Raw genomic sequence first — 15,158 nt, 5'->3', positions numbered from 1 at the left:
CAAGGGAAAAAATCTAGTTTAAAAAATGATAAATTTTTCCTAAAAAATATTAAAATTTTAAGTGATTTCATATGTTAAATTCTGGTACCAATCCCCACTTAAGATGCCAAGCCACTTAAAATACCCCCCAAAGTGGGCTATCTCTAACATTCATAAAACTCAAAAATTCTTCCCACTCCAATTCATGCTTTGAAGTGACAATGGACATTTTGCTCTACAATCCATCGCTTCTGGAAGCCTAAGGCTCCGGCCACACGAGGCGGTTTAACCGCGCGAAGTTAAGGGGCTCGACAACACATTGAATCAAATGAGAGTGGCCACACGAGGCGAAGTTTAGCCGCATGTGCGGTTGAGCCGCGCCATGTCGTCCCCCAACCGCGCGAAGTTAAGCCGCGTTGGGGGGGATGACACACGTAGTCTTAGGAGAGTGGCCACACGATACGGTTCGACCGCGCGGCAGCCGCGCTTATTGGAGATATTCTTCGGACACTTCCAGTGCTTTTTTAGTTTGTTTTGCGTGTTTGTTACAGGTTGTGTGGTGTTCAAAAAATGTTTGATGTTATTGTCAGACGTTCCTCAGCACTAATTGAACTTCTCATGAGTGTATCTTCTTTAGCTATATGTGGTTGGCGCAATTCAAGTAACTTGTCGAACGATGCAGTAACACTAAACACATACATACGGTAATAACCAATATAACTCCGAACTATGGTTTCGCATGTGCTCGTAAAAAGTTTGGAACACAAATGGTTTTTCCGTTAGGAAGGGATGGACCAAGTGGTTTCTGTTAATATTTGGTTCAAGATCACCACACGCTTCTAATGCACAAACTAACATAATGTTTCGTCCACGACTAAAAAGAGTGAACTGAATTATGTTTAAATAGAGTACTGATACTGGGAAAACCCAACAGGAAGCGGTTCATCCGCCCCGTGTGGCCAGGTACTTCGCGCGGCTTAACTTCGCGCGAAGATAAGCCGCGCGGCTTAAATTCGCCTCGTGTGGCCGGGGCCTAAGCACTATGTCAAACTGTGTGTGTGTAATTGTAAAAAGTGTGTTGAATAAGTAGTATTATTGCACCTTGAGCATTTACTAAATATAATAATCTAAACACTATCCAGTCCTCAATAATAGTTATCTAAAAAAAATAGGAATTGAGGTAAGAAAATTACCTCTAACGTGTGAGTTTGCAAGAATCTCCGCTCGAGTCTTGTTCCATTGGGCATCTTAAACACAACACAGACAGACTGCGGATCTGCAGCAGGTGGCTCCCTCGGCACCAGAGCAACCAACTCAATCTTCTGTCGTTGTAGCTCCTAGAGACACAAAAACATCTATTATATTATTATTCTTATCCTTACTCCTATCTCTGGTTGATTACCTTTGACTATTGTTATTGATACCACCGCATTCAAGTTTTTGCCAGTTTTAAATCAAAATCGTCTTACAAGGACCTTTTTATCCAAGGCAAACTAATGGAACTACTTATTGTGAGCTATAGCAATAGCAACGGTTATGACCCATCAACTTGGCCAGCAACAAAAAATAAGGTAGAAAATAAAATTTTAGATATTCAAAATCCATTTTTAGCCCCTGATACCACCGATATGTAGATGATACTATTCTTTTGTTTAACGGTAACGTCCGACAACTTGAATTATTACACAAATATCTAAACAATATTGCCCCAAATTTGAAATTCACGATGGAAATTGAGGAGTCAAACAAAATGAATTTTCTAGACCTGACAATAAGAAAAATTCGACAATAGATTGGATTTCAGCATTTGTCGTAAGCCAACTACGTCAAACCAAACCATCCATAACACGTCATACCATCCACCATCACAGAAATATGCCGCTTATAATAGTATGTTATATAGATTGTTAAATGTTCCAATGTCAGACAACAATATTAATAAAGAACTCAATTTGATCAAACACATAGCGCTATCTAATGGGTACAACAGCAATATGATTGACAGGTTATTAAGTAAGATGAAAAACAAAAAGTCTGGAGACGTCCAACCACAAAAGAAGAAGTATGTGTGTGTAGAGTACTCACATTCAATTCAGTACTCACTTACGAAAGAATTGAAAAAACATGGTATCGAATTGGCGTTCAAGACCAACAACAAGACAATTAATAAATTAAACGTTTCTGATCGTGTAATCGACAAAAGTGAGAAGTCAGGTGTATACAAAATTAAATGTGCTAGTTGCCCGAGCTTTTAAATAGGAAAAACTGGACGGACATTCGGAACCAGGTACAAAGAACATCACCCATGTCCAAGAGCCGACAAACAAAAATCATCCTTTGCTCAACACCTGGTTGACAAAAATCATGACATGTATGATCTGAACACTGGTCTCGATATACTCCACACAAGCAAGAAAGGAAATAAATTGGACACATTAAAAGAATACGAAATTTACAGAGCCTATACAGAAAATAATTTTGATGACACAATATTAAATGACAAACTACAATATAAATCACACATCATATTCAATAGTATTTTAGACCAGGACAAGATACAAAAGGCAGGAGTACAAAGGTCAGCTGATAACACCACTACGCAAAGATCGATGTAGGATTAACCTCTAGTCGGCATCCAGTTCAGATCGCGGCAATGTCAACCGGTACCGTGTGTGCGACAGGCCTGTTCGTTGTGTTTTCGTTAGTAATTGTAAAATGTTATTCGTGTTCGTGTTATGTGTTTCAACTATGACGACACTACTTCAGCTGAATGTTCAACGTCTGACGATGGCATTATAATGCCGAAACGGCCGTAACTCAAGTTACAACAGTTTGAGCTGTAGACGAAGGTAAATACCTATTTCTATATACAATATACAGCTGATGCGGTTCAGTTCCTTTGATTCTACGGGTATAAAAAAGTTATGTTTCTGCGTTTAAAATAAATGGCAGAAAATTAGGGTTGTAAAAGGGCAATGAATACAAACCCTTTAAGAAGTTAAATGCCTTCGTAGAAAAATTCAGTCTGGAAATATTTGAATTTTCGATAGTTCCCACGGCGGCCGCTAGGTAGACTATAGCGAGCGCGTGGCCAAGTCAGCTGACTGAGTGAAACCAAGAATCTGCTTAGAAAGAAAGAGAGATAGAGTATCGTGGCTACCGCGCAAAACTCATTTTGGCAGAAAAATTCCAGTCTGACTATTCTCCATAAGCATTTAGCTTCTTAATGGGTTTGTATCCATTGAAAAGGGTGAAAATGTGATTCATGATGCGGAGCAGAATTCCATTCCATTCTTGATGTGCTAGTTTGATCAAAAACTCAAGTCTTAAAAATAGTACTACGTAACCGATGTCTGTGATTCTTCACCTCAAAACTGAGTATTTAGCAGGGCCGGATTTAGCATTTTGGCGCCCCTAGGCCCAAATAATTTTTCCGCCCCCTGTTCTGGTCACAGTTTCTTTCCTACAAACCTTTATTAAAAACTATATCATGCCTAAAGGCCTATGTTAATTGCTTGAACACCACTCCTCGTCGGAATTTTATAATTGCAAGTTTTTTAAGAATTATCTTGTTTAGCCTCAACAAAATGCCGTCTTAAACACTTTTGGCAATTTTATGCTTTTAGTAAATGCTCACGCTTGTGGGACTGAAACAAAACAATCCAACCCACAGAGCATTTCTGCAAAAAAAGCATGTCCACTGATTCCAATTTCAGGCCCCAAAACATGAACTCCATAACAGTACGTGATACGATAGATTAAACATAGGCCTTTAGTAGATTTGTCATCCTTAGGGATTAGCTGAAAACAATTCTTTTTATTTAAGTTATATGTTATTTAAACCTAGTTTGTCCAAAATAAAACGATCTAATCATAAACAATAGGTCGTCCCCTGGTTATATTACAAGAAACTAAAACACTCACAACGACAACATAGAATAATAGACAATAATAGAAAGAAAATTACGTCAAAACTAACTTCCAGTGTGACCAACATATATGAACTAGACATGAAAAACTATATTTAGGATTGACAATATGATAACAAGTCGACTTGAGTTTATGGTTAATCTATGGTGGTACTGCATTCTGATTATATTTGCAAAGCAATAGTCCGGCCAACCATAATTATCCTCAGGTCTGAGCTGAGGAGGAAATGACATCAAATGGTGCTTTGGAGGGGATTTAATTTTTCTAAAACCTGTTGCAAACTCAGATATTTTTTTCGTTATTGAATTTTAAAGATAAACTTATCGTATTTTTAATATTCAAAACGTATTATATATTTTAACTTGGCCCTGCAGTGCAGATTGCTGTAAACTGATCAAAAGATTAGTTAATACATTTTCTTTTTGTTAAGTAAGGGTGGTAACGGTGTCTAACACGCATACGCCCCTAATAGCTATGTCCACACTCATGCGCTTTCAATTTCAATGTGCCTTTCAGCTTTCAATTCAATATTCAATTCAACATGCATCAACGCAAACAATATCGCATGCGCCTTGAGGCATGCCTTTTAGCTGTCCACACTTATGCGCCACCATCCTTACTTTCTAGATACCTTTTCCTAATTCGATTAGGACGTCAATATTCTGATAGGAGGGATGGTGCGGCAAATTTAGTGTCAATAAATGTTCCAAACCGTAAGAAACCATATCGGATAATATAGATAAAGAAGTACTATATAGGACTCAAAATTTTCTAATTTTATTTTAATTTATTAATTTTTTTAATGTAATCTTAATTTATTAAATTTATTTTAATTTTTTTAATACTCCGTATGTCCCGCTAACATAAATAAGAGCAACAATCTTCTATAAATTCTGAGTTTTCTTAGTTATTCAATATGCTTCAAACAACTGCAACACGGACGACTTGTCAAAAATGTAAAACAGTTGCAAGTTGAAACGCACAGAAATCCAAGGCTGGTGGATTGTCTTGCGCTACGCTGTGCGCTATGGAATGGAGCCCCTTCCGACTCATTTCGTGCATGCCTTGAGGCAAGCGTCACTTGCGTCCATCTGCATCAAGGCATGCGTTAAGAGGCATGCGCTTGGCGCACACAAAAGCGCACGAGTGTGGACATAGCTAATCACTCAGATCAGTGGCGCCGAGCCAGCATAGTCATGAGCATAGTGGCAGTGCAAAGAGCACAGTGGCAACTGGCAATGGCAATACGATGCGGGATGCGTACCGCTCGGGCGCTCGACAACATCCCAACAGCCTACTCCCATATAACCAATGTTCGTTATCAATGTTGTAACAAAATTGATGCATAATGTTGAAAAACTGTTTATATTTTTTAACGGTTATTTCTTTTAATGTTTTTTTTTATCAACTCACAAAATATGTTAAGCTATGGCTATTTATTTTACTTTTATATATTAAAAAAAATATTTTTCCTCTCGGCCGTGCGCCCTCTGGGAGCATGCGCCCATAGGCCCGGGCCTACCGGGCCTATTGGGAAATCCGGCCCTGGTATTTAGCTAATTTTACTGTAGGTTTCTGCCATGCTGCAGTTTTCAATATAGCCTATACAGAATATTATTTTAGTATGTTTGTACTGTGAATAAATATATGAGGTAATTCATGTGTAAACCATAGAACTACAACAAGTGGAATGCCGGCTCAAGCTGCGCTAGGCGTTTGGAAACGAGCCGGCCCTATTCGGCTCCCCCCAACACAAGTCAGTGTTGTGGTGCATAGTGAACTATGCGGCTCATGCTCCTAGCCTATGTTTCGCATCACTAGTTCACTAGCCTAATCGTTTAATTAATCACTTACTTGAAAACTATTTAATATGATGACATGCCTGTATACTGCGTCAACATACAACGGCAAAAATTATCTTGATATATAAAAAAAAAATGTTCTAAACAAAAGAATGTTTAATTAGCTTTCCAACTCACACACATTTTTTAATAACAAGGAAATTAAAGTTAGATTAACAGGACATATCTTAAGTAACAGTGTTTCTGATGGGTTAAGAGTTTCTGTTAACTAGCACAAACTCTGATTTTGAATTTTGAGGAAACATCATAATTTATTCGAATAGACATATTTTTTAGTTTGATGAAGACACAAAACTCTTATGACGGCTCAAAGAAGTTCCCCAAATTAATCCATGTGTGTGGTTTTGAACAAATTTGGATCAATCATATTTTTTAGAAAAAGCAAATCACATTGATCACTTTAAAATTCGTGATTTAAAAATTCAAAATGCTATTGGGTCATTTAACACTAACCGTCCGTAATTAAGAAACTTCACAAAGTGGGAAAAACTTCTTAAATAGTTTTATGATCTAAAATTTGATTGAAATATTTGTGTAATATAATACTAGGCGTAGCTATGTAGTATCTTTGTTTGAAGTTACTGCATAAAAATGCACGAATGAGATTGTGTATTTCAATGTTCTTTTTAACAAGAAATACTTGAATGATGCACAAATAAGAGTCACAGTATGCTAAAATTTGGGAAGTTGGTTGAGATACTGTAACTAAACGGGAAATTTAAGGCATCAATGTTTTAAAATATACTAAAAAACCTTCGCACCTGTTTCTTAACACGCTTTAACCTACCGGTACCAAATTGTTAAGTAAAAGACTAATTTAGTAACTTAAATTATAATTTCATCTTAGCAAACAAAGTTTCATAAGACCAGTTGGAGTTATTTTCTCTTGTATACGAGCCAGGCACAGGTGTAATAATAACTGAAACATAGTTAATTAGATTGGCATCTACGCAGTTAATGTTTAGGAACATACGAATATACGAGTGGTGTAAGTTTGAGTGAATGATGAAGTGAAATGTTCTGTGTGGCATTCAATGCACAACTAACAATAAAACCTACTCGTAAAAACTATGTGTATTTTCAATAATGTGATAAAGGAATCATCACACAACAATAAATCACCACAATCAAGTTCTTAATAATAATGATAAAGCCTGAAAACGTAACGCGCCCATCGTAATACATGGGTCAGTGCTGCTCCGTCCACTGACTTGTGGTGGGGAGAGCCCTTCCGCGGCCGGCTCGTTTTGGCCGCATTGAGTCAGCGTTCCATGTTTAGGCCTATAGTTCTATGGTGTAATCTGAGGTAATTTAGAAAAGACTTTTAGTAAATAGCCATGGGTGAGTATTAATAGAGGTATACCTGTAATCTTCAAACTCTAATACTTGCACTCGAGTCAATCATGTAATTGACTCAACGACCTGTATTGAAATTGCAATGTTTATCTCTTTTTAACACAATCACTCGATGTGAATTAAGAGTAAATCTCTGCACCTCTTTTCTCTGCCGTTCTGCCTCCTCCGCCTCTCTCACGAGCCTCTCTTCCTCCTCCCGCTGTTCTTTCTCCTCTCTGCGTCTCCTCTCCTTAGCCTCGTCAGCTCGTAAAGACATCTCGTAAGCCTCGTCCTGCTGACGACGCAGAGTCTGGTTGAAACTTCTCTCCACCCTGCAAATCACCATCACCAAATTATACAATTTTTTCCATAAACACAGAATAAATGTTTTCAATTGATGTATTATGTAGTTACGAGTAAAAGAACACGAATACATCAATACTCCCAGCTTTTGACTATTGATACAACTAGACATTCCATCCCAATGTTAAAGTTGTCCCCAGTTATCAGCGATAATCTACTTTTAGGCCTACACACTTTTAAACATTGCTAATTAATCTAAAGTACCATCAAGATGCAACCAAATATTTTCTCAACCCACCTTTCAGCTCTTGCTGCCACTAAAGCAGCCTCATTGGCCTGAATAATGGTCTGCAGTCGTCTGACAAGCTCTACTGCATCCACAAAACCTTCACTTCTGTAAACAGAACACAGAATCAGACACCGATTCATAACTGACAATTCATAACTGATTCATAAACTAAGTTATGAACTACAATTCCAACATGACTGTTAAGGTTATATTTTAAAGGAAAGCAAAAAAACCTAGCGAAAGGATACAATCAAAATAAACTATACCGAGCAATGGCTTGGCTGCCCGGTACTTTCATCCTAAACCATTAACACAAAAAACAACACTTTTTCTTTCCCTCTAGTAGATCACCTAGAAGTACAGTGCAGTCCAGCTAATCCGAACTAATTGGGACCGAACCCCGTTCGGATTAGCTGATTGTTCGGATTAGCCGAAATAACGTAGATAATCAAGATGGAAGCAATTTTAAGGGGTCGTAGTGTCGTAATATGAACGAGCAATACACAAAAACCAATTTTAATAGTCCATTTACTACAACAAAATTAAAAAAAAAACAACAGTTAAAGTTAAACTCCGGCAGTTAAACTTAAATAAGCGCATCAGTTGTGCAATATCTAGCGTGTCAACAATCAACTAGCGTAGAGCGATATGAACGGGTGGGCAGACGTGTATGATGTGACGATAATGCGTGCGGACTGTACGTCTGCACGCACTGCTTACCAAAACTGTACACAGTAGCCTACACGTCTGCCCCCCTCCCCTCACCAATAAACTAGCTTAATTGTCAGAATCGCAACACAACAACACCTTGATCTAGTCTGCTTTTGTTTACGTAGTGCGGTCAGTCACCTGTGGATTTGCGTGTGTACGGGTTTTTAGTGTGATAAGTGCAATGTCTAACAAACGTAAACATAACACTTTGACTCTTAAAGATAAGCTGGAAACTATAAAACGTTTGGATAATGGTGAAAGTGTGACTAAACTAGCGAAAGAGCTGAACGTTGGCAAAGCTACAATTTGCGACTGGAAAAAAAACCGTGCGAAACTTCAACAATATTGCACAACGTCTTCAGAGGTAACCCTTGAAAATCGGCAAACGGCGCGACAGTCGCAGTATGATAAAGTTGACGAAGCGCTTTTTCTGTGGTTCTCGCAAGAAAGGGAAAGGGGAACCCCTTTAAGTGGACCTATCGTTCAAGAAAAGGCAATTCAGTTGAACAATCTGTTAAATGGCGACAGTTCCTTCACAGCCAGCACCGGTTGGTTTGACCGGTGGAAAAAACGTCATGGTATTCGTCAGCTAACTGTCACCGGTGAACAACTTTCCTCAGATCAGGCTGCAGCGCAGGAATACCTTGCTTCATTTGACAATTTAATAAGCGAAGGAAATTATTCCCCCCAACAGATATATAACGCTGACGAAACCGGCCTAAATTTTAGAGCACTGCCAACTAAAAGCTTGGCCTCTAAATCAGAAAGTCGTGCTCCTGGTTTTAAAATGTGTAAGGACCGAGTAACCATTATGGCTTGTTCCAATGCTGCTGGTAACCATAAGCTTCCTCTTATGATGATAGGCAAAGCTGCTAAGCCTCGAGCCTTCAAGAATATAAACATGAAGTCACTTCCAGTGTATTACAGGAACCAGAAGAGAGGCTGGATGGACGGGAAACTGTTTAAAGAATGGTTCCATGACCAATTCGTACCATCTGTTAAACGGTTTAGCCAAGAAAATGACATTCCCCCACGTGCTATTCTTTTGCTAGATAATGCACCGTCCCACCCAGATGTCGACGAACTAACATGTGGCGAAATAAAGGCAGCCTTTTTACCTCCAAATGTGACGCCATTATTGCAACCAATGGACCAGGGGGTTTTGCAGGCTCTGAACTGAAGCTTAAGTATCGCAAACACTTTTTAAAGTCCCTAATTGAAGACGATACAATTCCCTTGGTTCAAAAAATTAAACAAACGAACGTAAAGGATGTTGTGTATTGGGCAGCTGAATCTTGGGAAAATGTGACAACTGGGGCGATAAGAAAATCGTGGAAAAAGTTGTGGAAATCGTTAGATTTTGAAGAAACCCCTACCGAAAATGACCCAGTTAACTTATTACCAATGATTCGAAACATTCCCGGTTGTGAAAACGCGGTAGAAGAAGACGTGGATGAATGGATGGCGGCAGACGGTACTAGTGCAGAGACTCTGACTGACGATGACATCGTAGCAGCAGTGACGCAAGATCATGTTCAGGGAGACGAGGGGGAGGGTAGTGATGACGAGCCAGGGGGAGGAGAGGAGAAAGTGACACACAATGAGGCAGCTGCAGCGCTTGACCTTGCCCTTCGCTACTTAGAGCAACAGTCTACTGCCACGCCTGCAGATGTGATGTTCATGAGAAAATGGCGGAACTACGCGGCAAAAAACAGACTTACTAAACTGCAGCAAATGACAATGCGGGACTTCATGTCCAATAACAAGTAGGCCTAACCAAAGTTAATTTTTCAGTACGGTATGTGCAATATTTCTTACAAAATAATTCTTTGTTTTATTTGTTTTTTATTACGATTTGTAAATTTAAACTTTACGTAATAAACAAACCATTGTATTCCTTAATTGATTACTCTGTTTATACTTCATTTCAAGATGTTTTACCTTTCCCATTGTATTTTATATAGTGCAAATTTATTAAAATTAATATCGGGAACGTGTTCGGATTAAGCGGACGTTCGGATTAACCGTGTTCGGATTAGCGGGACTCAAGTGTACTCGTTAAACCTAGTATTATTCAAACAGGGAAACGATTGAATCTGGTATTTTCAAGGAAATGTTTAAATCACAGGCAAATGGCAATTTTCTTATTCTGCAGGTTTGTTGCGGAAGGGGTATTTTCAATCCACCCTCTGAGTCCTCCAATAGGACATAAGTGTGCTGAATTTCGGTAGTTTGAGAAATTTTTTCAGGTAAGCTTGCTTGCTGTCTAATGTAGGACATACCGGCCGACGACAGTCATTCTGTTGTCTTTGAGCATGATGACAGCGAGTAGAGGGTACGTGTGCGTCTGGAGGGACTGCACCACTCTATAACCCTCCCCTGAGCTGGTATTGCAACTCCAGAACAACATGGAGCTGTTGATGAACTGGACCACTGTCTCATTGCTTAGGGTAAACCTGAAAACATCAATCAATACACAATTACACGTACAGATTAGGGTATATATCTACATGACACACAAGAAACACTATACTTTCATTAAATTTAACATTTGATTTAACAGTTTTAACAGATCTGTCATACAGTGTCCATAAAAATAATAACAATTTTATACATTAGCCATACTTTTACTTCTCAAAGTAGTACGATGTTCTACTTGTGTTGGTTGAATCAACCACATCCTGTAGTTTTGTTCTTTAATCATATTTATTTTATCATCATAGACTAACCAACACAAGTAGACATCACATCTCATTGTAAATTTTAAAGCTCGTTTTTTGCACTGATCGATAGTGTAGACAAAATTTGGTTTCTATTATTATAGGGGTAATTTAGTGATTTGTGCTTTACTGTTTGGTTATATAACTAGAGGACGAGTTACTGTTTATGAATTTCTCAAAACAGATCGTTTTATTTGGTTAAACGAGGTTTTGAATGTCTGAAATAACAAGAAACAAATTGTAAACATAACACGACCTCTCGGCACTATCATCAAAACACCTCGCAGTCAGGAAGCCCTCTTCGACATGGCTGGCGGTCACAGCGCCATCAACAGCATGTCTCGCGATCACGCCAACATCGTCAGTAAGCCCCACGCTTGCAACAAGATCGTCAACATCTCTCGTAATCGCGGAGACATCATTATCGTCACCCACAATACGGGCAAAATCTCCTGCGATCACTGATATGTCATCATGCTCACTTGTGACTTGTGACATGGCGAAATCACTCACGATCGGAACTAATCCCGTCCCGAGAATCACGGTGAAATTAAAAATCGGGCATCTTTCTTTGTATAGGTTTTCTGCAACCGCAAAAACATTCGGCATGGTCACGGCAGAATCATCAATATCTTAGGAGATAAGAAAAATCTGAGATTACAGCAAAATTGTGAACATCATTCGCGATTGTTATGATGAATTATTACAGAAATCGGCATACAATTCTGAATTCCAACCAACTTAAATCCAAACAGGGACGTTAGTTCGGAATAGTGGGACTTACAATACAGTTAGGAAGACAATACCTGCAAAAGTTGGTACAGTTGTTGTTATTATCTTGGTGCAGATAAATGAGTAGAAAGCGCAGTTCTTGTTTGGCATCACTGATAGCTTGGCCGTACGACCCTTGGTAGAACACAGGATGAATGGGGCCGTACGTATCTTCAAACTGTTGGACGAACCGCATCACATCTCCCACGGGATCAGTGACCGCTGCTGGCAATACAGTTTCTGATCAAACTTTACAGATTCATTAAAAAGTATTCATTCTTTGACCTCTAAATTGTAATATTCAGAATGTGACGTAAGGGTAGCATAAAAATCCCAAAAAGACTAAATACTCCCTGCTGCAGCAAATCTGCGGACTAAGCGAATTTCCATTAACCCGATTGGATTTTCAATTAAATCTATTTAAATAACATTATGTTTAACAAGTACCTAGGTTTGCTGATACAGGGAGGGTATAGAGTGGGATTTTTAGTAGAATATCAACAGTTATGACCCATCAACTTGGTCAGCAACAAAAAATAAGGTAGAAAATAAAATTTTAGATATTCTTTGGTTGATCACACAACTATGTTATTTCTTAGTAAAAAATCAGTGACAGCTGGTTCATATAGATGGGGTCTACTTCAGTATCCAATTAGTACAATAAAAATATGTTTAGACAAAAAAAAATTAGCACAACCAAGGAATTTGGTAAAAGTGTTGGGTGTACCTTCCTTTTGAACATATTAAAAGTCCCCCAAAATTGAAGCTGTGCTATGGCCGCCATATTGGAAAATGGCGCAATATTTCGGTATTTTTGGCTATAGTGACTTTATTATTAGAGATACAGGAAAAAGCTAAATACTAGGGATGGTCAAGTCTCGAAATTTCGGGAAATTTTCGGGAAATTTTCAATCTCGTTACACGAGACGAGATTACTTTTTGGCCGAGATTTTTATCGAGACGAGAATAAAAAAAAAAAAAAAAAAAAAAAAAATTAAAAACGCCTGCAGAAAGTCAATGCAATACCCGCAATACAGGAGCGTGTTGTAGTTGCGTTTCCTTTTCGAAGGCGTTCTTATTTAATTAATTCTTTTAATGTAAATATTACTTTAATTATTTTAATGTAAATATTACTTTCATTATTTTAATAATATTACTTTAATAACATTTGAGAAGTTTTGTTAAGTGTAAGCAGTGTGAGGAATGTTTTATTACTATAAAAAAGTCAAAACAAGTAACTATTTTATAAAAATTAATATTGCTTTTATTTTATGATTTATTTTATTTTAGGATAAGTTGAAATCTATCCTAACTGATATCACCATGTTTCCTAATCGTAGGCATTTTTAATAAGTTAGGCGTGATTAATAAAAAAATGTTATGCTGATGTTATTTAATAAAAGATTGTAAATATTCTTGCCTATTATCATTATTTTAGTATTTAAACAGTCATCTAACAATGTTACAAAATCAGGTAAAAATTTCGAACGTGCATTTCCCGTTGTGTATGAGAAGAGAAATCTCGTCTCGATCTCGTCTCGAAATTTTATGAGAAATAAAAAATCTCGTCTCGTCTCGTCTCGAACTAAAAATCCAATCTCGTCCATCCCTACTAAATACACAAAATGTAGTCCATCTAAAAATACAAAATTTGTGTATTTATCATCTTTCTCTAAGCCCAACGGTTTTTGAGTTATTTGTGATTAAGTATATTTAGTTTTTCTTTTTATCAAAAATAATCAAAACCCATGGAAATCGACGTTTACTTTCAAGGTTTACGACAATTCCTCCCATTTAGTTAAATAGTGTGATACTATAAAATCTTAAAATTTTACTTTATTTAATGAGTAAAACAACTCCACCACAGCTAACCTGCAGACTCAGCAAATTTCCATTTGACTAATTGGATGTTTTATTTATGTATATAAATAAAAATTAGGTTTAACAGGCACCTAGGTTTTCTGCTACAGGGAGGGGTAATATAGTGTGCTTTTTTAGTAAAATATCAATAACTTAGTATAAAATAACATAATTTTCCAAGTTTGATCATAATAAATCCATAAACAATCAAAACTACAACAGTTTACTTATTCATAAGAATAGCTGGGAGTTTTAAAATTACAATTTACAAATTTTAAATTACAAATTTAGTGGTGTTTACTAAAAAGATGGCGATTCTTTATCAAGATTCGAATACTAACCGAAGGGGTTTTCAAAAAGGGATTTCAAAAGGAGATGTTAATTTATTAAATGGGTAAAAAATAATTTTAGACTAAAATAAGTTAATTTGCTAAAATTGATCAAAATATATCCTTGAACAAGCAAACTACAACAGTTTACTTATTCTCCATAAGAATAGCATGGTTATTTTAAATTTACAATTTTTTGAATTTTTTCTGTGACCCATAATAATTGTAAAAACCTCTTCAATATACTTACTAAATTATTTGTTTTTTTAAGCTCTAAAAAATGGTAACAAGAGAAATTGGGAATTGTTTTGTTTTGAGGGTCATAAATGAGAAAAACCAATTTTTACCCCATAAAACCCCGGGCCCCTAAAACCCCGTTCTTATAGTCCGATCATGCTGATTTGCAAACTCATTCAAGTTAATCCCGCCCTTCAAGCCAAATTTCATAAAAAAGGGACAAAAATTACTCAATTTATCGTGTTCACGGACACACGTACATTATTGCTTCCCCACAAACTCCCCTGACTAGAGCGGTGATTATAAGTGCGGTGTCTGGTGACACTTTATGGTTTCTCTGAGCTCTGATTAACCGAGACTATCAACACTGAGGCTATCCTAATCACTATAGACTCCTGGAAAATCCCTGCAACCCGGCTCGTGAGATTCCTGGGACTTAGGCGATTGTTATGGTGGCGGAATTTCCTGCGTTGCCATACAAGTTTTTGCCGGCAGGAAATTTACATCACAAATAAGCCTAATAATTACTTTACAAATAAATAATTGCTTTTTAGCGAATTTCCCACATAGGGAATCAACTATTACCGGTCTTGTATATATAGGCCTAAGCCTATTTGTATATGTCTGTATGTCCTTAAATGAGTTCACAAACTAGTGTGATCGGTAATCGGAAAGGTGATCTATCGGAAAGGGTTTGATGGGGAGTTTAATGGGGTAAAAATTGGGATTTCCCATTTCGAGCCAAGCGTAAAACTATGTAAATTTTTTCCTAAACAATTTTGAAGGACCTATCAAAATAAACAACTTAGTATGCTTTTGCGTTGTTGTGAGC

The 15,158-nt window shown here is 37.4% G+C and overlaps 1 protein-coding gene across 3 annotated transcripts in view; it reads right to left on the bottom strand.

The window, feature by feature from the left end:
* LOC128990857 (FAS-associated factor 2-like) overlaps positions 1-15,158 on the bottom strand; it is a 32,375-nt gene that overhangs the window by 885 nt on the left and 16,332 nt on the right. For 2 of the 3 annotated variants that reach the window (XM_054413478.1, XM_054413480.1), the window contains exons 4-8: positions 11,936-12,125; positions 10,692-10,865; positions 7,708-7,803; positions 7,267-7,438; positions 1,173-1,316 (exon numbers count right to left, since the gene is read on the bottom strand). In XM_054413478.1, coding sequence (XP_054269453.1) covers positions 1,173-1,316; positions 7,267-7,438; positions 7,708-7,803; positions 10,692-10,865; positions 11,936-12,125 — 776 coding nt within the window. The remainder of the gene's footprint in view (positions 1-1,172; positions 1,317-7,266; positions 7,439-7,707; positions 7,804-10,691; positions 10,866-11,935; positions 12,126-15,158) is intronic. The other variant, XM_054413479.1, reaches the window with a different exon arrangement.

Source organism: Macrosteles quadrilineatus, unplaced genomic scaffold, assembly GCF_028750875.1.
Source record: "Macrosteles quadrilineatus isolate MER2022 unplaced genomic scaffold, UCM_ALF_1.0 Scaffold_3__2_contigs__length_128488019, whole genome shotgun sequence".
Taxonomy (NCBI): Eukaryota; Metazoa; Arthropoda; class Insecta; order Hemiptera; family Cicadellidae; genus Macrosteles; species Macrosteles quadrilineatus.
This window is presented reverse-complemented; position numbering and strand designations above follow the sequence as displayed.